Source organism: Acinonyx jubatus, chromosome B3 (genome assembly GCF_027475565.1).
Source record: "Acinonyx jubatus isolate Ajub_Pintada_27869175 chromosome B3, VMU_Ajub_asm_v1.0, whole genome shotgun sequence".
Classification (NCBI taxonomy): domain Eukaryota; kingdom Metazoa; phylum Chordata; class Mammalia; order Carnivora; family Felidae; genus Acinonyx; species Acinonyx jubatus.
This window is the reverse complement of record NC_069386.1, coordinates 129,183,468-129,211,303: the sequence shown is the minus strand read 5'-3', so window position 1 is coordinate 129,211,303 and position 27,836 is coordinate 129,183,468. Positions and strand designations below refer to the sequence as shown.

The following is a 27,836-nucleotide window of genomic DNA, read 5'->3' as shown; positions in this document are numbered from 1 at the left end:
CAGTGTGGAGGGAAATTCTGAAGATGCAGGAGAGAAGGGAAAGAGCTGAGGAGATGAGAGGAGATGGTGCCCAGTGCACAGATGGAGGTTTTGGCTTTAGAAAGGAGCACAGACAATTCACCCAGGAAGGAAGGCAAATTACATGGGAACAGATGCAGGTAGGCAGTCGAGGCGGTGGTGGGAGCTAATGGAAATTCTCCCCTCATGGCTTCAATTTTCTCGTTGAAATAGAATTCACACTCATCAGCTGAGAATGAGGAGGAGGGTGAAGGAACTGGGGTTTGTGGAGAGAAAAGAAAATATGAAATAGCTCTGCAATAGACTGATCTGGTGAATGGACTATGGAAACGTGATAGGATTGCTGGGCAGCACTGGACTTGAGTTACGTCAGTGGTCACAAATTTAGTATGTGAGCATGGGAGGAGGTAGAGTTGGATGTCAGCAGAGTTGGGTGTAAGCAGAGAGAGAGAGAGGGCAGAGAGGGGTGATGGGGGAGGAAGAGGAGGGGTTAAGGAGAGGGTACTTAAGAGTACATTAAGAGTCATAAGGAAGAAGAGGAGACCATACAATGTAATCTGCTCATGGGATCCCTTGATGGGATGGGGTGAAGGACAGTGTAATAGAGGTCTTGGATTCAATGGATCAACCATAGCCTTCCTCTGAAAAGTTGACTAAATGTGCAAAATAGACATTGCTGCTTTTTGACATATTGTGTTGGAGTATGCTAAACTGCAGTTAAAATAACCCCCCAAATTTCAGTGGCTTAGAAAACAAAAAGCCATTATGATAGCATTCAAGTTGATGTCAGCTTTCTTCCACAGTCATTAAGGACCCAAATTGATGATGCTTCTGCCAACTTCAACACATGACACCTGGGAATCATCTAAAGCCTTGCTACATCAGTCAACCAGTAGTGAAAAAAAAGCATAGAGGGACAGGTGTGATGGGCTTTTATGAGTCATGCTGGGAAGTGGCATATGTCATTTCAATTATATTCCATGAAAGATAACTTAGTCACTTCTCTGCAGGGGATGCTGAGAAATGAAGTCTACTAACTGTGTGCCCAGAAAGGAGGAGAGAATGGATTTTTGCAGGCAATCACTATTTTCTTTCAAAATTTTTAATGTTTATTTATTTTTGAGAGAGAGAGAGAGAAAGAGAATGAGCACAAGCAGAGGGGGAGGGGCAGAGAAAGAAAGACAAAGAATCCAAAGCAGGCTCTCTGCACTGTCAGCACAAAGCCCGACATGGGGCTTGAAACCACGAACCATGAGATCATGACCTGAACTGAAGTTAGACACTCAACCCACTGAGCCATCCAGGTACCCTGCAGGCAATCTCTTTTGTAGTGAGCAATCTCTGCTATTAGCCCCTATGGCCAGCATAATTCTTTGCATAAAACATCCATACTCACTACGGGAGAAAACCCACAATTTCATCTAGTTGTTGCATCTAATTCAAAGTCTAGGATCTCTAGGAGATGCTCAGACATCTCCTTCAGGTCCGTATATGATTCCTCAAGGTCCAGAACCCTTCAAACTAAAAGACAAGTTACCTATGCTCCATCTGCCCACCCACTATGTAAAGAGGACAGGATAACCTCAATAAACATTCCTAAAGCAGTCCCTGGTGCACAGCAATGATGGAATTCTGTTGAGGAGGTAATGGGAAGACCCTCAAACCCTAAAAGAAAATGTCTTCATAGACTTTTGGTTGGTCCCGTACAAGGAACTTTCTTGTCCATTGTTCTCAGTGGCCCTGGGCTCTGCCTTCCTGGAGAATATTCTTGTCCATTTTCCTCATCTCTGTGCATGAAGTGGATATTGTAGAGTATGTTATTAAGAGTTGTGTGCCTTTGAAAACCCACTTTCTACTGGTGCGTGAGAGTAATATTATAGACATAAGCTTGTGGTTTCTGAGCAATAGGATTTGCTCAAAAACTTGACAGGTTTCTGACTTATTTCCAGTCAGTTTAATGTGGTAGTAAATAAGCCTCCAATTCTTTTATAGACTTGCCCTAAAGCCCTCCTTGTCCTCATGGAATCTACATTGATGTCTGAAATAGGCTTGAGTAGCAAGGCAACATCCTTGGTAATATCTTTGCCACAGGGGTTGTGTCTTGTTTTTCTTTCCTTTTCTTTCTTTCTTTCTTTCTTTCTTTCTTTCTTTCTTTCTTTCTTTCTTTCTTTCTTTCTTTCTTTCTTTTTCTTTTTCTTTCTTTCTTTCTTTCTTTCTTTCTTTCTTTCTTTCTTTCTTTTCCCTTCTTTCTTCCCTTCTTTCTTTTCTTTTTTCTTTTTCTTTCTTTCTCTTTCTTTCTTTCTTTCTTTCTTTCTTTCTTTCTTTCTTTCTTTTTCTTTCTTCAAATCTTATCTTATAATATTTGAGGTCCAGAAACTGTCAGTTTTCCCAGCCCTCAGAAGCCCTGAATTTTGAAAGTCTTTTTTATCCCATTCCACTTTAGCTGGCCAACTGGTCAATTCTTGCCCGAGTTCATCTCCTTCTTGTAATACTTTGCTAAAAGTAAAAAATAGCAGCCAACAAACACTAATATTATTTCTCTTTCTAACTGCTTTCTGTTGAGCTACAGACTTAATAGACTCTTGGCTCTTGGTCTGCCTTCCAAATTATCATAGATGATAATTTTATTTATTTTTCCCCATGGATAACACAGGGCTCTAGCTTTCCAGCTTTTTTTTTTGCTTTTGTTTTTTGTTTTGTTTTTTAAGGGAGAGAGAATGTGAACAGGGGAGAGGGTCAGAGGGAGAAAGAGAGAATCTTAAGCACACTCCATTCTCAGCACGGAGTCTAACACGGGGCTTGATCTCATGACCCTGGGATCATGACCTGAGCCGAAATCAAGAGTCACATGCTCAACTGAGCCAGCCAGATGCCCCAGCTTTCCAGCTTTTGATATCCATTTTCTTCCTTCTGTCTGAATGTTAAGCTAATACCGTACATTTTAGGTGCTTGTTACGGCACTCACTTTTAAGTACTGATTTCTCTGTTGATTAGGGAAGATGGTAAACAAATAGACCCCTAAAATTGGGTGGCTTAAATAAAAATGTGTTCCTCTCTTATGAAGGGAGTTTAGGTCTGCAGCTTGAGTGGCATAGTTTCTCAGGGATTCAGACGTGATGGTGAGTCTGCCATCTTCCTCACATGGCTGCCAAGGTTTCCTTGTGGTCGCCTTCTCAGACAGCGATGGAGATAAAATCCGTGTAGAAAAGACCAGATGAATGCGTGATTCTTTCTTCTATTAGTTTTCAAGATAATGAGTTGGTCTCCCAAATCCTTCTCCAAATATGACCTATTATTTGATAAGAATAACTATAAATGTATAAATTTAAATATATTTGATAGAGTAGCAGTCTATTGTAGCCAATATCTTCATTAAAACTTAAACTGTCCCATTTCTTGCCTTGGGGAGACACTTCAACTTGGTTCCTTTTAACATGCCCCTTATAGGGTAACAACATGTTCCAGGATCATCTTGTATATTTCTTGACACAGTCCTGAAATAAGTCATATCTCTAAGAAGCCCTCAGTTCAAATTGTATTCTGGGCATTAGGGATGCTCAGTGCTACTGGGTTAGGTTTTTGTTTCCAGAAATTTTCAATGGCCACATCTAGGAGCAACCCACTGACATCATGTACACCCAGACTGTGATCTTGAAATGAAGGTTTCTTGAATATACATACATATATATTCTTAAGTATAAATTTGAATTATATCAATATAAATTAATTCAATTCAAATTTAGGACAAATGAATTGTTATGTAATTTCTTCTAATTTACATCTGTCTCTTCCTTTTTCCATACTAAGAATCCCTTTTCTCTAGAACACAGGTAATGATAGAATTAGGAGAGGCCATAATTATTAATTTGTTTTATCCTACATCATACACAAAGTTTGTCCCATGATACCAATTTCAGTACAACACCATCAAAGGATTGTTGAAAACAATTTTTAATTTTTTTTTTTTTTTTTTTGAGAGAGAGAGAGCACAAGGGGGGAAGAGGGCAGAGGGCAGAATTGAGATGAAGGAGAGAATGCTAGAATCACCTGGGAGAACTCTGTGCAAATTATATACATTCTGACCACTCCAACCTTCTAATTCAGACACCAGAAATTTTATTTGAAGGACAAAGTTAGGTGAATTATTGTTAATTTAGTATGAAAGCATATGAAAATCCAATCATATTGTTGTCTTACTACTTCTAGGAAAAGGTATACTCATTATTCTTGGGCCATGGGACAAAGGTTGCTGCACTTATAAGGGCTGAGCTCTTCACAGCCCCCAGAAAAACATTTGCTGTATCGTGAGATCTCTAGTAGGCCACAAGGAAGTAACAGGCAGAGGACAAGAATGTGGCAAACTTAAAAATTTTTTTTTTAAGTTTATTTATTTTGAGAGAGAGACAGAGAGAGCAGGAGCTGAGGAGGGGCAGAGAGAGAAGGAGAGAGAGAATCCCTAAGCAGTCTCCTCACTCAGTGCAAAGCCCAATGTGGGGCTTGAACTCACGAACTATGAGATCATAACCTGAGTTGAAACCAAAAGATGGATGCTTAACGGACCGAGCCACCCAGGTGCCCTGAGAATGTGGCAAACTTTAAGTCAGAGATAGCTTCAACCATGTTGGAGAGGACTGAGCAGGCACAGAGGGTGACAGCCTGGCCACCATGGAGCACACGGGCATCAAGGTTGGACACTCAAGTGAAGGGCCAGAGCTGGACAGCAATATCACGTGGAGCCTCAGGGCCTGGATCCTTCACCATTTTTCCAGCATCATATAACCTCCAGTAGGGGTGAATGAAAGAGCCCCAAGAATGACTGAAGCTTTCTCAAACTGAGCACCCCCCCACCCTTATCCCCAGGCCCTCTGAGAATCATGGCTGTAAAAATTCCAGAGTCTCTTTCTTAAGAAAGGATCTTTCCTAAGAAGGGCCCTTTTGGCAGGTTCTGAGTTCCAAAGTTTTCTCTAGTAACTTTGGAATGGCTTATGTTTATTAGATGCAGTTTTCCAGGTACACCTAGATTCAATCTGGAAGAGACCTCCAGCCTCATGGAACCCTCACTTCACAGATGAGACAAACTCAGGATTTGGCCAAAGTTTCATAGCAAGAGTGTCGTTTCACTAGGACTAGAATTCAGGTCGCCTGCCTCCCATCCTATTCCTACATCCATCACATGCTTTCCACTTCAGTAAAGGTAACTTGATCCAGAAGCACAATTTATTTCTAACCTCCTGCTATTAAATGTTAACTGCTTCTCGGTTTGCATTCAACTTACGAAATCACATCGTGAATGTACAATGGGAGAAATTCAGCAGGATGAATTCTTTACTTTTGGACCCCCTACTGTTCTCACATATATTACTACAACTCTCAACAGGGAATTTGAGTTTCGAGGAGACAGTGAAATAAATCCCGTGGAGTCATTACATCAGGTACAGCCATTGTGGGATAAACATCCACGGAACACACAATGCCTCTGGCAGGCTAACAGCTTGTTTTGAAAGAGGCTTGTCTTTAGAAAAAGATACTGAAAGGGAAAACAACTTACTTTTGTTTTTGATTGAAAAACAAGGCAAATTTAAAATGTGTTAGTGTGTGTCCTTATTTGTGTCTGGTCATTTCTTGCAAAAACCTCAGTCATTCATATATAGATCTCTATATATATAGATAGATATATATAGTAGTGGCACATCCCAAATGACTGTCAGGGAGTTTGGGTCTCTGAGACATTTCATGAGAACACACATGGAGAGCTACAGCCTATGCCTCCCTCTTGGAGTGTCATTTTGCCCATTTAGCATACTAAAGGCTTTGGAGGTCCTTTTATTTAGTCCATTTGCAAAACCTCTTTGGCCATGGAACCCCTGTTAATTCTTTTCATTTAATACCCTTAGAACTCAACTTCCAGATAATACTCTTTGGAAAGTGCTGGTTCATGATGACTCTCCAGGAGCTTAACACTCTGGAGGGGCATTTTGGTCATAATGGCTCTCTGTGGGGGTCCCATAAACGTAGCTCATGCTGTGAACCGATCACCAAGGTGATCTTTGATATCAGCAGGTTCTCTTATGTATGTCACAATGTGACAGTGTCTTTCAACGTCTGTTTCCAATTCCTGCATGTTTGAATTACTCTTAATGAGTATTAGCTATTAACTATGGTTGAGACCTAGACCTCAGCAGAGACACCCCTGACCCTCCAGCTCCTGCTTTCATACTGACTCTGTCACCATGGCAGAAACCGTAGTATTTACTCTGTGTTAACAAGATGTCCTTTCCCCAAGCATCAGGAATTCAGTCCACGGAAGACTTGGATGCTCACAGATTACTTTATCCTTCCTTGCTTTTTATCCCTCTTCATTCTCTTCTCCAGCCCCTCAAAGGCCATCTAATTTCTCCTCGATATACGCATGCAATTTTGGAAACTACTTTGTTTTGACATTGCCCTTGGGAGGACTCCCCTTATACCCCAAGTATCAAATACTTAACGAAGTGTTTCCACCAAACTGATGGAATATTCCTCCAAGAAGAATTCTGATTACATGTTCCCATAACATCATTATTGAACGGCATATATATATAAAAAGAGAGGTAAGATGCCAATAATAGTGCTTGCTCAGTGCATGCAAGTTCCTTTCTCCCTTCCTCTTTCTGTTGGTCTGGAAGTGCCACAATCAACTCTGGCTGCCCAACCATGTGAGAAGCTTTTAAGATACATCTGGGCTCAACTTTTAGAGATTCTGATTTAAATGATGGAATCCATGCATCAATTTTTAAAGCACCCCAGGCTATTCGATTGTAGACATTAAGGTAGTGTTTCACTGATTCAGAACATGGAACCGATGAAGGTGAAAAATGCCATCACTTACCAAGTTATAAGAAAACAGAAATGTTGAAAGATTCCACAGGCTGCTAATGTACCTGGTCCCTCACAGCTTCTATTGAACTATCTCCCTGATCATCCATAGCTCTTCAAATACAGCTTTCCTACCAGATGCTCAGAAGTGCGCGACAACATAGGGATTTGTCTCAGTTTTTACCCATTGCACTTCACTCTAGTGAGAAGGGGAAAATACATCTGTAACATTGGGGCACTTTCTTTATAGCTGTCACTAGTATGATTTTACAGTTAAAATTTTATAGCCTGGGATGAATATTCAACCAGCTTCCACGCACCCAGTGCAGGGCGCTAGACCACTAGTAGTTGACTGTTAGGGCCATTCCCTATACCAAGTATTTTAACCTGGGCTTCCTTAGAAGCACAGCTTAAAGCAAAGGGCTGATTCCAATCCCAGAGATCAGTAGTGAAGGACATGGAGAAAACAGAAGGGATATAAGGAGAGCTAATATGAGGATTTGTTAACAAGCAGGCTGCCACTAGGTGTGACTGACTGCTCAATTCTAACCCAGTGGGAAACTGATGAGCAGTATCCCTTGTTTATCCATTTTGTACGGATGACTCACCTAGAGTCTGGAAGGGACAGGACTAGAAAACTAGGGACAAGAAAGTCTGGAAGAGGTAGGTAGATTGGCCCACAGGAGTGTGCACAAAGCATGCAGATATAATTGCCCACAGAAAACACCTACTTCAAAGGGGTGTCTCAACAGCCAGAGGGAAAGGCTGACTCGTGCTGAGTAGGTCAGCCAATCTCTCTCATTGATTTGCCTCTGTGCTGGACAATGGGCCCAAGAACAGAGTGGTCATGTGGCAGACACAGAGGCTTGTACAGGCTCCCTCTGACCTAGCTAATGCTACTCTTACATGCCTAACTTGCCAGGAGCAGAGACCAAGGAGATCAGCCAGCCTTTTGGAGCAGGTGGATTATAACAGACATCTTCCGTTCTGGGGTGACAGAAATGTGTCCTTTACTGGAATTGATATTTAACCTGAATATGAGTTTGCTTTATGAAGAGTTTACACACAGTTGTATTGTAACAACTATGGGCAAACAAAGGCAAGGTAAATAAGGACTCAGACTTCTCAGAGATGAAGGTCAATGTCACTTCACTAGTTCACCAACCCACACCAGTGTCCTCTTGGACGCTCAGACAAGAATAATTTCCTAAAGCACAAATTTGATCATGTCATTCTAGATTAAAACTTTTTAATGGCTGCTTATTGACCTTACCATAAAAGTCCAAATTATTTATCTTAACTAAGACACTCTCTAAGATTTAACTTCTGCTTCTTTCCACCCTTTATCTTTTGCCACTTCCTTCCTCACGGTCAGGCTACGACAACACTGAACTACTTTCATTTCCTTAAAATGGAGCCAGGCCTTTCTATTTGCTGCCCCTTAGCCTGAAATACCCTCTACCAGTTGATTAATGCCTACTCAGCTGTTAGATCTCAGAGGAGGCAGCAAATGTTCTTGGACGTTTTCCTGGATGCTGTAAAATTGAGCTAGTATTGGTCATGCCCACTGACCCTTCTTAGCCCTTGCTGTAATACTCACTATGTGGTATTGTGTATCCCTGGATCCCCTATTAGACTGTAAGCTTCCCATACTCTAAGCACCTAGCAAAAATTAGGCACTTGACAAAAATGTTGAAAGAATGAACGAATCAAGTGTTTTTCCTTTCTTTCTATTAAGTTGTTTACTATCCCTTATGATATCATTTAAAAAGATGGGTGTACTTTTCTTCCCCTCACATGCTTCTCCAAAGTACTTAAGAAGTAAATGAAATGGAATCGAACAGCATGAAATTGATTGAGAACTTTACCAGGGGTAAATTTTATATTGCTGGGCTTAACCTCTTATAGCTATCACGTAGGATGAATAGACTAAATTGCATATATAGACTATATGCAGTAAGTCAGAACGACAAACGTCACATGATTTCACTTCTATGTGGAATTTAAAAAACACAACAAACCAACGTTAAAAAAAAAAAAAGCAGAATGGACACATAAATAGAACAAACCGATGGTTGTCAGAGGGAAAAGGGTGGAGGGAATGGGAAAAATGGGTGAAAGGGAGTGGGGGGGGGGGACACAGGCTTCCAGTTATGGAGTGAATAAGTCACAAGGACGAAAGGTACAGCACAGGGAGTATAGTTAATGGTATCGTGGTAGCATCGTATGGTGGCAGATGGAAGCTACGTTTGTCGTAAGCGTAGTATAACATATAGCCTCATTGAATCACTATTTTGTACATCTGAAACCAAGGTAACACTGTGTGTCAACTATACTTCAATAAAAGTAACTTGCAAACCATTTAGCATTCTTAGTTTTTATATTTCAAAAATCTGTTGTGATATTTTTATCACAAGAGTGGTTGCGAAACTGATCAAGCTGTCTCTTGACCATTCACCTCACTGATGGCCCTGAGCTTTATGTGGTATCATAATAAGTAGAATTTAGACTTCATTGTGACTCTCAGAGAACAGCAATCAATATGATTGGTCCCTGCTCTGCTGTTAACATGGGGTCCTCAGGAGAGAGTGGCAGTCAAGTATCTGCCCCATGTATCTGTAATGTGTACACACATGTCCCATGAAATTAGAGGGACAAAACTCCCCTGCATCTTGATCCAATGGGGATCAATCACATTTACTGTAAGAGAGAGAAAGACAAAAAAAAAAAAACCCAAACAAACAAACAAACAAACAAACAAAAAAACAAAAAAAACCCTGCTAGAACAAAATGGAAACAGAAAGTCTATCTAGTATGGTGGTCAGAGTCACGGTTTTGGGACTCAGATATTTGAGTTGAAATCTTGTTCTGCTTTTAGCTTCTCCAAACTTCAGTCCTTTTGTGTACAACGGAGATAAAAACATCTACTTTGCACATCCTGTGGGGGGAATTAAAATATTGGATGTAGAGTCCTCAGCACATGGTCCACTCTCATTGTTCTCACGGAGGCTATCACTGATGAGTTCTCAAGAAACTGGGACAATAAGGGAATCTGATCAAAAGAGGTTCAGAAACCAGAATATTTACAAAGGGATTGGCAGGGCCGGGTGGGGCGGGGCGGTGAAGAGAAGGAGGGGCTGAGAGGCACTGAGGGAAGTGGGGCCATTTTCTCTAAAGTAGTTTTTATCAAACCACAGCTTCCAATCTGGGGGTCAGAAATCTAGGCAACCTAGGAGCCAGCAGTGCAGAAATGAGTTGTGATAAGCTCAGCTATATTATGGAAAACATTCTCAGCAAACTGCAGGAGAGACATAGCAGGAAGATCCATGGCTAATGTGCTGCTTTTACAGGACTTTCACAACTCACTGGGACACATGGGGACATTGTGTGCATTTGCCTACTCATAAACATAAAATAAGCACAGTGACTCACTTGTCAAGCAGAAAACTTGAACTTTTACAGTAAATCATCTCCTTACAGCCAGCCTGGAGTCAATGGGAGGTTAATATATCATTAATTCATTTCAACATTCACCCGGTAAAAAATGCCACAGATGGAAAAGAGTTAAATGGGCTTTGGAACTTTTCTTGATGTAAGAATTCATAGCCATAAATAAAGCATACTAATCTATTTCTTAGGCTCACACACGAAGGTTTAAATGATCAGTATAAAATTAGTGCTTTATTATTCCCCAAACACTTTCATATCCAATTTTTCATTTGTACTGAATAGTAAATACCATTAGATGGGTAGGGGAAATGTTATCTCCATGTTAAAAATGAGGAAACTCCGTCTCCGAGAGGTTATCTGGTTTGCTCAAGGTTTCACAGAGCTAGTAAATAAAGGAACAAAAACTCTAACCCCAAACCAACGAAAAGCCCCAGTGGACATCATGGATGCTGCTGTCACGTTTGCTCACAACCCCGTGTGCCTCGATTGATTTTTATTATAGATGTTTGGCAGGCAATGTTGCAGTACAGGCATTTAGACGTGGGCCTACGTTCAGACATCTCATGGATATTTCCCTGATTTAGCCTGTGAGGAGAGTGTGACTATAACTGAGAAATGGAATACTTGTCTGTTCCTCATCCAGACATCCTTCTCCACCCAGCTTTGTGCCCCAGAGGCTGACCTCTTGAGCCACAGCAACACAATTCCTCACCTCTGGCTTCCCAGCAGGTCAGTCTGTTGAATAGGGAGCTCCTGCAGAAAACCGGAAGGAGGGGAGAAGAGAAAGGTTTGGGTATCTGTCCCTTCCCCCAGCTGCTATTTGGAGCCTGTATCCTTAATAAAGGCCACAGCTTCAGGCCAGCCACACTCTGCAGACAGCCCTCTGCGCCTCCAGGTTTGGGAACCAGTCCCTGCTTTTGCCCCTTCAGCCCCAGCGGTGTCTTTGCCTCTGGCCCTTCCCGACATTACCTTTCAGGATGCACATTGTGGAAAGTATCTGTCCTTGATGCGGAGGAGTCCAATTTCTCCCCTTTCAGAAATTAAATAAACGGGGGCACCTGGGTGGCTCAGTCGGTTAAGTGTCTGACTTCGGCTCAGGTCACCATCTCACAGTTTGTGGGTTCGAGCCCCGCATCAGGCTCTGTGCTGACAGCTTAGAGCCTGGAGCCTGCTTCGGATTCTGTGTCTCCCTCTCTCTCTGCCCCTCCCCGGCTCATGTTCTCTCTCTCTCTCAAAAATAAAAAAATAAACATTAAAAAAAATAAAAAAAACCCCAAATTGGATAAACCTATATCCCTTTCAATGGAGAATAATGCAAGGTGTGTGTCTGATGTCACAGGTGTATCTGGACCACACAGTCTAGAAGGATGCAGTCTCAGAAACAGACTCTCCTCCGTCCCTCTCTAGATAACCGCATTCTGACTTTCCTTTGAGAAGCCACCCTCTCTTCTTCTTTCAGTCTCCACAATTAAGATGTGACCGCCCTACACTCCAGGAGCAGGCATGGTCTATGAGAATTGAGAACTGTATACCTCTAACCGTAACAACTGCTTTAAAGTGAGGAACAAAGTCAGGGGAACCAGAATCATGATTTTTGCCAAAAGTATCAGGAAAGAGACTCTCTTCCCACTGGATTTTCTAAGCTGTGGAGCCTAAGTCTGGAGGTTCCAGGAACCATCTTTGACATGATATAAAATCTTCTAAAATACAAAAGGCAGAAAAAGAAGATGGCAAAAAATGTGCTCCTGGCAACATGAGCTGAGCATCTGAATTCAGCCATACCTGAAATTGCCCCTGGACTTTTCTTCTCTAGACCAATAATCTTTTTTTTCCCTTCAGACGGTCTGATTTGTCACGGGCCTCCAAAAGAATCTGCAGTAAAGGAAAAACTCTTGACCTGGGAGATGTGAACCTTATTCCAATCTCTGTCATGGAGAAGTTGTGGGATCTTTGGTAATTTATTTTACCTCGCTGGGCTCAGATTCCTTATCTATAATAGAAGAAACATGTAGTAGATGTTCTTCAAATGTCTTTCTAGAACTAAATATGGAGGAGGAGAAACAGTGGCCAATCTTCTAACTCAGGTAGAACTAGGAAGGAAGTTAAGTCTTGCAATGAGCTCATTCTCTGTTCCCAGCACTTTCAGGATAGTAGAGGGGCCGACCTGTTCTCAGTCCAATCAAGGCTACTGCAGAGAAAGACTATATGCAGCCCTTGTTAGCCACATTGATATTCCTAAGAGATCTCACGTCGTCCTACCCCCTTCAATTCAATCAACCAAGCACAGCACGTAATTTTCATATCTCTCTTCAAATCTAATCACATCAAATGACCAAATACATATTCAGTGCCTACTATAAGCAAGATGTGGTTATAGGTGTTGTGATTATTAGCATTCTGTCTTTATGTGTATCTTCCTTGGAAGAGACTGAATTCATTTTCATCAAATGAATGCCAGAGAAACAGATGAGCTTTGGAGAAAAGAGGAAGGACACTTTTGAAGAGTGTTTAATCCTCCTTATTATCCACCCACCCATCCTTCCAGCACCCAATGACCAGGATATTGTTTCTAGGCTCTTGACAGTAGCTCGGTTTTCTGCTGTTGTTTCCCAGTGGATGAAACTTTAGCTTAAGTAAGCTAGCCTTATGTAAAAAATGAGTGTACCAGCATAATCCTACACAATTTGCCAAACATTTGTTGAGTTGTGAGGTCACATTTTTACAGATTACATTTGCATGTGGGAAAGAAACTTATTCTCCTGCCCTGGCAACTCCATTCCTACTGACGGTGGGGAAAAACACTTAAAATTTGTACAAGGTATTTCAGTCTCTGCTGGCTTATGCAATCTCTTAAAGACTTGTTTAGTATCTTTTGGATAAACAGTCAAATCCAACAAGACTCCTGTTGCCTTTAGGACTCCTTTTAGATATCCCACAGAATGGCACCTCCCATAAGATGGCTCTTGGGAGGAAAGGAAAGCTTACCTGTCCTCTCTGCAGAGGGGGAAGGGGGTGATGTCTACCTGCTGGTCCTGGTGCTGGCTGTTCTCTGGTCCTCTCTGGCCTTTGAGAAGATGTCCTGCCTGTCCATCTGGCATCTTCCTGATAGTCAACATAACTTATGATCTGACCTAGTGGGGGTCTAGTGTTCCCCCTTACCTGTGTCCTCACTCTATCTGCAGATCTTCTAGATCTTAGCAGTCTGCTCCATCCTGTCCTGGCTCTAGGTTACCTACCTGCAGCTTTTGCCACAGAGATCACATTTCCCCCACGGTGATCCATGGTAGACCCATTGGCCCTCCTCACTCTTCCATACCCTCCCACCTCTAGGAGCATGTGAGAATGCTTAAATACCCTCCTTGCCCCTGTCCCATGAGTCTACCAATCCCCAGGTATCTTTTTTTGCATAAGCATGGTATGCCCCATGTCTATTTTCCTGTTTCTTGCTGTTTTCTCATTTTGGTGTGGGAGTTCCCTGAAGGTGGTCCCCTCCCTGGTGCCCAAACAGACTATGGAGCAGAAACCCTCTCTGTTTCTGACTTTTCTCATTGACCTCTCTAGGTGTGATGCCAGGGACATGTCCTCTCGCTTGCTCTAGCTTTCTCTACCCTATGGCTTTCTTCTAGAATCAGACAGTACATCTGCTTCATCTTTCTGCCCAGTGAGACATCACAAAGTAGTATTTTCTTTCATGAACTATGACTTTTGGATAACTCCTTCCTTTTTCCTGGACAATAAACTGGGCTTTAATGATGGAAGGGCATTGAGAGAACATCACTTATACGGGAATGGAAAGTGTAATCACTTTAATATCTTCTAAATATGATTCCTGCTACATCTAGAATGTATAGAGCTCTATGCTCTTTTCCAGGAAGGGACCTAAGCATTGGTTTGAAGGACATACAGAGGTGAATAAAACATGGTTTCTGCTCTCAAACAGCTTTTGGCCTAGTGGAGGGGATACAGGTGAACACCACTAGCTAAGGCATGGCAAAGAACCCACATGTGTCCTCACCACCGTGCCATGAGACCAGAGAGGGGAAAGACTGTCCAGCTTCCTTAATCTGACAGCTTTCAGTCTAATTGCTTCTCGTCAACTCTGCTAGTTGGAGACCATAGCCAGAAACCGTTTCGGTCATGGTTTTTGAGTCTTGATGATTTCTGTCTCTTAGCAGCCACAGGTTAGGACTGAACTCGAGACTGGAAGGGACCCACAAATATACCCCTTGCCTATGGACCGTATGCCAGTTGTATCCTCACTGTGGGAGAGGTTGTACCTTTATTCTGGGTAGGGGTAATTGGTAAAGAAGGGCCTGGGATACGGCTGCATTATTAGAGCAGGAGTTGTCAGAAGTATGGCCTGCCTACATCAGTTCCTGGGGAACTTGTCAGAAATGCCCCACCCCACCCCTACCGGATCAGAAGCTCTGGGAATGGGGGTGTAAAGGAAAACCCTACCCAGTTTTTCCCTACAGTATGTGTTTTGTGTGTCTTTTTTTACTACTCACACAAAACACTCCACTTCTGACACTTCCGGTCACCACACGTGTGGGAATTTTTCTCCACAACAAACAATTCTGCGGCACGAGCTTGGTGTCCCGCGACGTAACGCAATTCTGATGCTGTCTACCTGGAGCCAGGGTCAGATCCCACTGGTTGAGGACTCAGTTCTCCGTGACTGCTTCCACCCACTTCAGATGCCAACTGCAAGTAGGTTTCAGGTTACCCACAACTTCTGTCTGATCTGACTACAAAGCAGGCTCCCATAATCCCTCCTCGGGTTCCATTCATCTGCTAGAGCTGCTCACAGAACTCTGGGAAACACTTACATGGACCAGTTTATTAAAGGATGTGATAAAAGATACAGATGGACAGCCAGGTGAAGAGATTCATTGGGTAACGTCTGGGAAGGTCCCAGGTGCAGGAGCTTCTGTCCCTGCGGAGTTGGGTGCATTATCCTCGCAGGGTGAATGTGTTTGCCCACCTGGAAGCTCCCTCAACTCAACTTTGGGGATTTTTAAGGGGTTTTCCTCAGGTAGAGCATGATCAATCATGAACTCCATTTTTAACCCTTTTCTTTTCTCAAGAGAATGGGGGTGAGGCTTAAAATTCTAACTTAAATATTTATTTGGTTTTGAGCGAGCAAGAGAGAGAGAGAGAGAGAGATGGAGACTGAGCAGAGGAGGGGCAGAGACAGAGAGGGAGAGAGAGAATCCCAAGCAGACTCTGCATCATCAGCACAGAGCTCAGTGTGGGGCTCAAACCCACGAACCTTGAGATCGTGATCTGAGCCAAAACCAAGAGTCAGACGCTAACCGATTGAGCCACCCAGGCGCCCCTGAAGATTCTAAACTTCTAATCATGTCTTGTTCTCTCCAGTGACCAGTCTCATCTATGCCCCATCCACGAGCCCACCCAATCACCTCATTAAAGCAAGACAGTCTTATGACTTAGGAATTATAAGACTTTCAGGAGCTGTATGTCAGGGATGGAGTCAAAGACCAAATATTAGAAACAGAGATGCCCCTAGGACTTTTATCACTTAGGAAATCCCAAGGGTTTCAGGAGCTCTGTGTCAGAAAGCCCGTCGAAGACCAGCTATGGATGTCTTATCATAAATCACAATGTTGTAGCAACACAGCATTCCATTTTAACAAGTCTTCCACATGACTCTATTGCATGCAAAAGTCTGAGAACTGTGACTCTAGTCTCTAAAACTGTGCAACTCAACACCTGGACCCAGGGCCTGGCAGCATCAGCATCACCTGGGAATTTGCTAGAAATGCAGTGTCTCGGTGTCTGCCTCAGAATTATTGAACAGAGATCTTTTGAACCAAGATTCCCAGATGATTCTTATGAACATTAAAGTTTGAGAATCATTGCTCTAGTGATGGGACGTACAATCAACCTGGCTTATAGGTAGGTCATAGGTAGACGGGATTTTTTAGAAGAAAAGTATGCTTCTTTCTCTCTCTGTTCCAGCAGGCCACCTCCAGTCAAAGCTTTGACATCTGAGAGGCAATGGTCGCACTAAAACCCAATTGTGCACACACAAAAAAGCAGCTTTATTTTGCCTCACTGGTCTCTTCTTCCTTCTGAGACACCAACCTGCTGAGTAGCAGGGTACAAAAAGTTATTCTGCTTGTGAATTAAAAATATCTCGACCCCTTCCTGCATAAACTGTCTAACTGGTTTAACTCAGCTACTTTGGGGTAAACACTCAGTTTTACAGGTAAGTTCCATGTACCCTAGCTCCTCCCATGATGGCTCTGGAGTGGAAGAGGCTTACATGACCTTGTGATGGCAGGGGTGAGGCCAGGTTAAGCTGCTCATGTGGCATTCTATGCCAATCAGAAAAAAATGCATCTTCCTTAAGACACTTTTCTTCCAGTCATGCTGATTCTGTTAGAATACTTCGCTGCCAATGCTCCAAAGCTGCCACAATAAATGCATAAATCCACAATGTCTGTGAAACGAACGGTGCCCCTCAGACATGCATTTCTTGTGCAGTGCTCAACCAGCACAACTGTACGCTAATCTCTATTTGGGTACTACACTGATATGCTTCATAATGAATATGGGATTTCTCCCATGAGGCTTGCAGCTGTCTGTAGGGAAAGCACATTGCTAGCATTGACTCTTCCCTCTCACCAACTCTGGAAGTTCCCACTGCTCCTCAGGTTGTGAGGTTGAACATTTGTCTCTGACATATTTATTCTAATTTTTCCTTGTCTCATCCCCAGGGCCGGTGGGGTCAGGATGCCAGGCTTTTCTATTTTCTTGCATAATAAGAGCTTCTTTTATCTCATAACTTGCTCTCACTTCCCTTATAGGAGACTCTGAGTGTAAGTCATCTAGTTTGGTTCTTGATATGAAAAGGAAGCCTGAGGAGTTTCAAAATTTGTTTCTTTCTCCATAATGTCTAGCTTTTGACACTCTGTTCACTAGTGACTCACAGATAATACTGACTTCCTTTTTCTAGCTAAAATTCACCCTTTTTCTGAAGTGTGAAAACACATCGCTTTAGTGAATGGGCCCCTCAAGGCAGCAGCATTTATTAGATTTGAAAATATATCAGGAAAGGTCTTACAAAAATTGAATTATTTTACCTTTCTCTTGCAGAACTTTATTGAAGCCTGTAAAAAGAAGCTCAAAGACTCCAATGTCTTGATTTTTTTTTTTTTTTTTTTTTGGCAATTCCCTGATGTGAGAGCCTTGGTAGACATTTTCTGAGTCCCAGGTTGCAACAGGAAACAGTTTAAATGGTTATTTTGCTACCATTTAATAACAATGGCCAGTAACTTCACCAGCTAGACATGTTCTCATTGCCCTCTCCGTTATACATCTTCAGCCCCGCTTATTCAACAATCTTACAGCACCCTCACTTCCACGTTCCACATTCCAGTAAGACCCTTTGGGGTTCTAAGAAGGAAAAAACCCTGACTCAGATTGATTTAAAGAACAAGGAGGTTTATTTGGTTCATGTAACTGTAGTGTGCAGAGGCTCATCACATCATAGGACCCAGGTCCAGTGCTCTGCCATTCCCTGAGTTCTTCTTTTCTTCCACGTGATGGATATTTCATAACCACAAAATGGCCATGAGATTCCAGTACCTTAACTGCCTAGCACATCATCCAGAGCAAAAGCCAGAGCCCTTATCCTAGCATTACGAGCAGCTTAGGTCACATGCCCACCACTGGACCCACTGAATCGTTGGTCCAGGGCATTGGGCTGCTTTGATTGGCTTAACTCAGGTGCATGGCCCACTCCTGAAGCCAAGAACTAATGGATTTTGAAGGGAATGTCAGACGGTTTCTACTCAGTCTTGTCAATGAGCCCTGTGCCCCAGAATAGTCAGGGAGGCAGCAAAGAGCCAGTGAGGTTACACTGGTAACATGACAGCTTAGGTAACATCCGTGGTGATTTGTTAGAGACTGGAAATCGAAGACCACTGCTCTATTTTCTTAGCATGGTGTGAATCTCCCTGATTCTGGTATGAACCTGAAAGAGGAGGACAGCCCAGTAATGACTGAGATGGAATTTCCTATAGCTTGGTGGTATCTGGGCTGGGAGTTGCAATTAAATTCATTTAAAGAAAAGGTAGTAATTCATATATAAATTATATATAATATACATATATATTTAGCACTGAATCAATGAACAGACTCATGTTATTGAATAGTCTGCAATACGATCAAGTCAATTTTGTAACATCTTACCAAAGATTTGGGGAATGAACATCATAAAATTTCTTATAAGTAAGGAGTGATAGATGGAAATCAACATGACACGACCTGTTTTTATGGATTTAAGATGAATAATATGTCATTGATAATATCTGTATCTGTTTTACTTTAACAAATGTAAAAAATGTTAATTAAGGCTTTCTAAAAAGGACACTCTCTCTCTTCAAACTTACTTTCCCATATAATCTTGAAAATTTTCAACCAAAATCCAAATTGTTGCAAGGGTTTCAGATACTGAACTCTAGGGCTAGGACAAAGTATGAAATTGTACCATTCTTAGTTCACTCCATTAACTAACTTATCATTTATTCACTCAACAAACAATTCTGATTACTAGTGAGAACACCCTTAATAGTAGTCCTTCTAAGGGTCAGAACAAGATGTGTAGAGCAAGAAGGAGAATCTCGGCTTATCTCAGACCCTGCTTTGCCTTGGCAATCCTTTAATCCAAGGAAGACTGGACAAGTGTTACAATGAAATAAGTAGGTCTTCCTTTCCCACAGTCCCTTTGAACACAGATATCACACTTTCCCTTCTTGGATGAACTGCCAGTGATGCACCAAAGGCATTGCCCTGAAGACTTAAAATGGCTTTCCTTAGCATCAGCAAGTGTCATCTCCATGAATGGGTGAATGGCATGAGAACATACTTTTTAGGTATATATATTGAAAAACACTGATAGAGCCTAATAGATCTGGCCCTCACGTGCGTCCTTGCAAAGATTCATGGTACACCTCTCTGTGGCATTTCTACAGAGGCACTTTTCAGTCCATTATTTCAATCCTTTGATGTGCTATAATTAACTGTGAAATGAAATCAGGGTTTCCAAGTTCATCCATTTGTTAGTAAGTGTCAATAGTCTTGGAGCCAACACCATAAATTGTACAATAATTTTGAACAGGATTCTTTTGGAAGGATGTTTACAAGTTCAATTACATACCCGAGGGGGATCAATGAAATGCCAGGAACTCACGTTAATATTTTTCATAGCACCGGCAAGTCACATCATTGTAGAGCAAGATTTCTTGGTTGTATTTGATTTGAAATTAATGGAGCACACATTTCCTCAATAACAAAATTTATATTTTTATTCTCAGAGCTTGCGGCGAACAATACGGAGTCTTCCCTAGCTTGTTTTTTTATTGGCTTGCTTTTGGAACACATAATTGCAACATTATTTGAGAAATCATAACCTATTTTCTAAATGTGTAAAGATTCACTGGTGTTTCATAAAGGGCTTAACAAAATTATAGGCAGAAGAAAAACAGATTAGAAGCCATTATGTGTTTAATGATATGTAAACGCCATTAAGTTATGACTGCCTTACTTATCTTTGGGGAGGTACAGATGTAAACGATTCAAAACAACAGATATATTTTTAGTGCTGAGATATCACAACAATAAATTTGAAATTAAAAGTCATACAGATATTGAATTACCTCTTGAATTTCCTAGATAATAATTTTATCATAGTAGAACTGCAAACTTCTGATGTTTCAAATGTGTTACATGCCTATGTATGTGAAGGGTGGCCAGGATTTTCTTACACGGGTAAGACAACTAAATAAGTCATCCACGTTATACCCACAACCCTGCAGTAATTACACAGTGTAGCCTGTGTTCTCTTACATGTAGGGTGAGCAATTTTGAGCAGCTGGAAAAAAAATATATGTGGAGTTTAAACCAAGTGAAATTATCTGATGATTACTGAGCTTTCCAGGAAGCACAGAAACAAGTCATGCAAACTGAATTTCAACATTTCCCCCCTTCATTTCCAATTTATAGGGAATATGTCTTGTGTCTTGGATAGAAAAACTGTCAGATTATGGTACTCTGCTCTTTGGGAGTGGCGGTCAGCCCAGAACAACATACAAGGTTCTAACTAGAACATGATCGACACCTAGTGGCCACAGGCAAGTCCTCTGTGGGATTTGTCTTGGCCAGCAACACATGATGTAGCAAGAAAAGGATCTTTGGAGGAGAAGGAATCCGAACTCCCACATAGCTCCCCCTCAACCAAGTTTGACCCAATTTTGCCATTGTCAGCTTGTTCCTGCAAACAAGGGGCGTTCGGCGAATGCAACTAAATAACATGAACTTAATCACCTTGTGCTCCATCTTTAAGCTGTATGAGAGGCCAAAAAAAAAATAAAAGAAACGAATGGTCATTTTTTTTTAAGTTGAATCCAGTCAGGTGTTTATTTTATAAACAAAGAACAAAACAGGATGTTCCTGCTTTCTTTTATCTATTTATTAAAAAATTTTTTTAATGTTTATTTATTTTTGAGAGAGAGAGAGACAGAGTGTGTGTGAGCAGGGGAGGGGCAGAGAGAGGGAGACACAGAATCTGAACCAGGGTCCAGGCTCTGAGCTGTCAGCACAGAGCCCAATGGGGGGCTCAAACTCACCAACTGTGAGATCATGACCTGAGCTGAAGCTGGACGTTTATCCGACTGAGCCACCCAGGTGCCCTGTTCCTGCTTTCTTCCCCATCAGTTATTCTTCCCCATCGGTTTCTGCCCAGAAGATGTAAATAAAACAACTCAGTCAGAACTGGGTTTTTCCAGAGTACTATTTTCCAGAATAGTCTTTGGCTGCAACTTCTGGCTGAGGGAAAAAGAAGGGAGTAGAGATAGGCAGAATCTTAACAATGACCCCTTGACTGCTGATCTAGTAAAAAGAAAATGAAAACACCCACGTGGCACATCATTTCAGAAATTAAAGAGGTAATACATGTTCTCCTAGTTGGTATTAGACATCTTACATAATAGTACAAACATGTGCTGAAAGATCCCAGGAATTTTTGTTTGTTTGTTTTTATGAGATGGGGCAGGTTGTTGGGTCTGTGAATATGTGTTATTTGCATGTGGGTGTGTCTGTCGGAGGAACAGCCTACTGATGCATGGCAGGGTTCTCCAATGGACCTAGACAAAGACGTCTATTATCACAGAGGCCTTCTCGAGTCAGGGTGTTGTTGTAGCTGTTGTGCTTCCATAGCAACCTGTGGACCGGTTTAGCCAGCCAAGAACAGGGGCTCATGCATAAATGACAGATTGATGGCAGTGGTGGCTGGACTAAAAGCAGCCCAGGGCAAGACAGATTCGTTGGAAAGAGAAATGCCCCCATGCCATGCATCACAGATTCTATTTTAAAATTGGCATTGTGTAGGGGTGCCTGGGTGATTCAGTCGGTTAAGCACTGACTTTGGCTCAGGTCATGATCTCACGGTCCGTGGATGTGAGCCCCACGCAGGACTCTGTGCTGACGTCTCAGAGCCTGGAGCCTGCTTCAGAATCTGTGTCTCCCTCTCTCTCTGCCCCTCCCCCGCTTGCTCTGTGTCTCTCTTTCTCTCAAAAATAAATAAACATTACAACAATTAAAACTGGTGTTGTGTAATTCAAAATGAATAAGTTTGCAAGGTCAACAGAGGTAATTGGTAAATAATTGTTTACCTGATCATAACATTAAAGAATGGAAATATAACGTCTTTGGGAGAATTTATGGCTTAAACTGCCAAGAGGAAATGGAATAAATGACGTTGGGGAAGCAGATTTGCCAAGGTTGCCCCTAAGCAGAGGATGCTGTATCATTTGATCCAGATGCGGTGGTTATTTTTGGTATCTTTTAACTTCTCCTTCACCCACAAAGCTTCTTCAGACAAGGTAGGAATGGAGGTTTTAAAAACCTGTGCTCAGTTTGCTCACTGGCCTGTCTCAGATGTCTAACTTTAGAGTTCATGAAAATAAAAAATAACATTCTGAATAAGGAAATGAAAAGGGAGAAACTTAAGCCAATTAAAGACGGACACCTGCCCATCTGTTCATGGTGACGTCCACAGAATTGTGAGCTGCCAGGAGCAGGCGCTGTTGAGCATGCGCCACAGAGCCAGGAACAACGGAGACCCTTCAGTTACCTTAACGGATGTGCTTAGCCACCCGGAAGAAGTAAAGAGGGCACGGGTGTGCTGCAGCCAGCCCTGGTCAGCTCACGTTGCTACATTCCTGCCCCAGTGTCCTAAGAACTCTTCTGTCTCTTGGTGACAGGGTTTTGGAGTGATGGGGGTTCAGAGCTGATGGCCACGAGAGAATTCTTGAGGTGTTTTTGGTGCAAAAAAGGTGGTTTTATTAGAGCACGAGGACAGGACCCATGGGCAGAAGAGCTGCGCTGGGGTTGTGAAGAATGACCGGTTATATACTACGGAGTCTGGGGAGGTAAAGGCAAGAGGAAGTTTCCAAAGGGATTTGCATATGCTAAAGAAGACTCACAGGACACTGGAGGCCTAGTTGTTGTCAAGTGAAGGTTGTTTTTCCTTCTAGCAAATCATTACTATTAAAACGGTAGGGGGTTCCTGGAGAAATGTTATACTCCCCCTGCCTCAAGTATTTGCCAATAGGCTGAAGGTTAGAAAGAAATTTAACTTTACCCTCTTGCCTTTGTCCCCCATTATCACTATGGAGGGGTGACGGTGGGGCTCCAGGAAACCGAGTCTATAGGTTTCTGGAGATTAGGCTATGGAGAAGATTGCCTTTTTTTTCTCGTAATTTACTAAGATACTTGTAAACTGATGGAGACTTATGTCCTGCAGGACTGTGATCTCTGTTAACCATCTGTTTTCTTTCCTTTCCTTTGTTCTTGGGCAGCTGGGAGTTCCTGAGGAATATCAGGCATATCCCACCTGGGGGTGGGGCTTGGAGGTGACTTAGGGGGTGTGGGTTGGGCTGGGGGGTAGGTTGAGGGGGGGCGGGGTGGTCGGGAGCGGGGCAGGAGGGGTTGTTTGCAGGGTGTCAGCTTGCCTTATGCTCCCTCATCACTGGGTAGCTGTCCACGTATCTTGACAAAGATGAGAATAACTAGTAATAATGAACATTTAGAGATCTCATCACAGTTTTACAAAGTGTTTTTCATGCCTACTTGTTAAAAGCAAGTGTTACTATTGCCCCCGCAGTCTACAGAGACTGAGCCTTAGGGAGAGCATGAAAATTCTTTAAGGTCAAGCAGTTCGTAAGTGGATGATGGGTGGCATTCCAATCTGCGTCTTCTGCCAACAAAGTCCCAGGAAGATAATAGTGACAAGGTCTTTCTCCTTCCAGACAGACTTTCCGTTCAATGGAGGACTGTAATTAGGAATTTAAAAAGCTTTTCAAAACTGAAGGGTTAACTTTCCAATGTTGGGACTGTAGGTGATTGGAGATCCTGTCTAGAGTGCTTTGCCCTGAAACCAGGAGAACATCCCCCAACCATGGGCTCTCCGAGACTGGCCTGCTCTGACAGGATGGATAGGCTGCTCGAAGATTTTGGCAGCTTGGTTCATTTTTAACTTACCCTACAACATTCTAAATCAATGATTCTGTTGCTAATCATTAAGTAGGACATTCTTATTAAGGGTGCCACGGATTTGTATTCGCCGCATCTCTTTATATAGCCAACTGAGGGAAAGTCCTGACCAGCTCTTCGTAACAGATCATCTTAGCTACTATCCATGTAACTGATTATATTGCCAGAGGTAGTCATTAATAAAACAACTCTCCTTTTTTCCCTTATTCTGATATAAGTCCAATGACTCTCCCGAATAACTCTTCATGTGTATATATCTTTTGCATCCCTACAGAAAGAAATGGTCGAAGTGTTAAGAACAAACAAACCAACAAATATAAAGGAGGAAAAGCAACTCTAGAGGGAAGTCAAGATCTTGGGGTTCAAGCCTGGCCCTGCTTCCAACCTAACTGTGTGATCTTGGACAAGACACTTAATTGACATTTGAGTTTCCAGATGCGGGCAACATTGTTTCCAGACCTCTTACTTTTACAAGTATTCACGTTACAGGCTGCCAATAATTTACCAATAGTTAATTAACAGTCGAAACTCTTTTAATTACTCTTCATTTTAGTGGTGGATCTTGAGCTTTTAGGCATATGTAAGTGTATCTCAGCATGACCAGACAGAATCTACTAATTCTCCAGAGACTTTACGATCAGAAAAATGCAAAGAACAGAGAGTACGCAAACAGCCTCAGAGCAAGATGGCTTTCTCTTGTGTACCTGAACCATCACTGAAAACTTTAATAGAAAATGTAGACAGTATGTGCACTCACTGATTTATTAGTGTGTGTCTACAACCTCATTACTGAAAAGATATTAGTCGGGTTTTTATTGTTGCTGTTGTTGTTGTTAACAGGTAATGTGAGGGCATCAAATGGTACTAAAACATCTGTAATCAGATCATTTTGCAGGGAGGAGGAGTAGAAGGACAGATCGGAAGCAGAGAGGGAAGAGAAAGAAGAGAAGGAGAGAAGGAGAGAAGGGGAAGTGTCTGATAAAAAAAATCTTTAAAAAAAATACTTTGGTTCATAAAATTGTTTACCTAATGAATGCTTACTTAAAATTAGGCAGAGTGATGTCCACAATGAGAAAATACAAATATAAAAGAATACATTGTATCAAGATTCTCTATTCAAAGTCCAAAAAGAAGTCCCTGAATGTAAGATTTAATGCAATAAGTTTCTTTGTTGTCTATAATAGGTCTTTTCGTCTAGACATTAAACTTCTGTTAATTTCAAGTATGTTGTACTTAACTGTAAAGTTTTTAAAAACTATCATTTTAAAGGAGTAAAGAAGGTCTCTGAGCAGCTGAAAGAGCTTTCACAGAGCTCATAGATTTACATCACGGAAGAGGCCTTCAGACTCTTGCTCAGAGCCCATTTGCTTTTTGTTTATAAAAAGTCTTACAGTCTTAATGACTAGGTTTCCAAGTTGATGCAAACTTCCTAAGACTTCATGAGACCATTTCTTCTGTAACCCCAATACTTAACACAAAGCCTAGTATAAAAAGAGCTCAATAAATATTTGTTAACTAATGAGAAGGTTAGAAGCAGTATTTAGTAGTTGGGGTTGTTGGAGACAGGTACATACAGTTGGGAAAAAGGATAGTTGATGGTCTGAAATCCATAGAATGACTGAGAAAAATCATGAAAAGCAGACACAAAGCTCACTGATTTAAGGACATAGAGTTCCATACATCTTACTGACCTCTGAAAGGTTATAGCATATATTAAAAAAAAAAATCAATTGCCATCAATAATAACGATCCTGAGTCACTAGGATAATATTAAATTTTGTTTAATACTCATTAAAAAAGATCTTCTAAAAGATTTCCATTGAAGAAGATTAGAATATTCAATTGGAACACCTACTACCCCCCCCCCCATGCTAGATTTCCTCTTCAAAATGTAAACTTGATGATATGATACTGTGTACCTTAAAAAAAAAGAAAAAGTCTTCACTTCTATTCCAGGATGTCTAACTCCACGGTGTCTCTGGTAGACATAGAAAGTATGCTTTTTCTTTGCCCTTGTGAGTTATTAAGCTTCCCGGTACAGAATTTTAATATATTCCACATATCAGCTCTTCCTGTTTCAGTTACAAAACAGTACAGAATTGGATCAGCAACACAATTTAAACTTGTTAGTGCCACCGTGATTCTATACATTGTGTAAGTTGGATTCCCGGACTTGTTGTGGTCAAATATATGTTTATCAGGGTTCACATCATGCTCTAAAACGCTGCGAATCAGCAGCATCACATGAAAGGGAGTGAAACACAGGACGAAAGTCAACGTGATGCTAATAAGTAGTTTTATGATTCTCTTCTTTTCATTGTTTTCCGTGGCTTGATTATGCTGCACAGCTTGGTAGACTTTCTGGTTGCAAATCATTATAATGACCAAAGGTATTGCATAGCCTGTACACGTCCTAAACAAGTTCAAATTGATTTGCCATTTCTCCAAGGGGTATTTGTCATAGCATAAAGTAAAATTAGACTTTTTGGCCTCACAGTATTCTATAGTCGTTTCATCTTTCCACAGAATGATACCGTTGAACATGGTTTCCAACACCCAGATGGACAGGCTGACCACGAAGGCAGATCTTCTTGTCCTTAGAAAAGAAAACCTCAGAGGGTGGACAACGGCTAAATACCGGTCAACGGCGATGCAGGTGAGGAATGCTGTGCTGCTGTAAAAGTTCATGTACATGAAGAAAGCATTCCCTTTGCACAGAGCATGGGAGAACGTCCAGTTGTCATTATTCCAAGTGTAATCAATCCATAGAGGGAGAGTTGATGTGTAGAGCAGATCTGATAGTGATAAACTGAAGAGGTAAATTCCTAATTCATTTTCCTTCTTTGCTTGCAGAAAAGACACACACAGAGACCCAATATTGGCTGGAACACTGGCTATAACCACAAAGATGTAAATAACTGGAAATAAATAGTGATCGAAGTAGTGCTGTTCTTCAAGGCATGTGCTGTTCATTTTTGTTTTGTTTGTTTTGTTTTGCTTTTCGTTTTAAAGCAGCAGTTGCATTTGGTCTGAGAAGGTCAATAGCAAGGCGAAGCCTTGCCTCCTTCTAGTTTGTTTTTAACATCTCATTCTTTTACTAAAATTTCTCAATTCTTTTTTGCTTTCCAAAGTTCTGATTAATTCGTTAGTGCTTTTAAAGGGTGGACGTAGACTGATTTTCACAAAGATATCAGTGGTTGGAAGTCAGAATCCAGCCTCCTGGCAGTGAGCGCAAATGGTCATGGATCTTAACGAGAAGGAGTCCACGTTCTTGTTATCACAGAATGCTGATGAAGAACCCCCAGCAATCAACTGGGTCATCCCTCGGTGTCCACAGAGTGTGGTCTCCAACTTGTTTTTCTTTGCAAAACTCAGAGGAGATCGGTGCACATGTGAATACAGAAGGCTTTGTTTTCACAGAGACTGACATCTCTTTTTAAATGCCTTTGTTTCTGTAATGAAAGATGAACTAGAATAGTTTAGATGTTTACTGGGTATAACATGATTTTGAAATAATCCTCTTTTTTTTCACTGCTTGCAGGTAGCAAAGATGTATTAAATTACAATGAAGGCATTTAAAAAGGGGAATTATTTAATTGACTGCAGTGAAGGAAATCAAGCTGAGAAATTTTTTCTATTTCCAATAAGAATTATCCACAGGGTGACAGATTAGGGGGAATGCTATTTCTCACTGGACACGATCACAAAACTAACGTTAAAAAGTCATTTTAGGAACTAATAAAAAAGATGGAAATTTAACGATTTGCTTGAAATCAGTAAATGTTTTGGAGTTGTATGATAAACTGTATAGTTATATGATTTCAAATGTTGGGTTTTGCATGCAATCTACGTATAAGGCACCTTCAATATCAGCTTATTGGCCAAGAATATGTTGTCACGAGAAATTTAATAAAGGGAAACATTTTAAAATA

At 41.5% G+C, this 27,836-nt stretch overlaps 1 protein-coding gene across 3 annotated transcripts in view; it reads right to left on the bottom strand.

The window, feature by feature from the left end:
- The window catches only part of GPR65 (G protein-coupled receptor 65), a 100,259-nt gene that overhangs the window by 51,834 nt on the left and 20,589 nt on the right, over positions 1-27,836 (bottom strand). Inside the window, exon 3 of one of the 3 annotated variants that reach the window (XM_015088352.3) lies at positions 25,670-27,356. The exons of the other annotated variants lie outside the window; for them this stretch is intronic. Coding sequence (XP_014943838.1) covers positions 25,852-26,877 — 1,026 coding nt within the window. The 5' untranslated portion in view covers positions 26,878-27,356 and the 3' untranslated portion in view covers positions 25,670-25,851. Of the gene's footprint in view, positions 1-25,669; positions 27,357-27,836 lie in introns of those variants that run through there. 3 annotated transcript variants of the gene reach the window in all.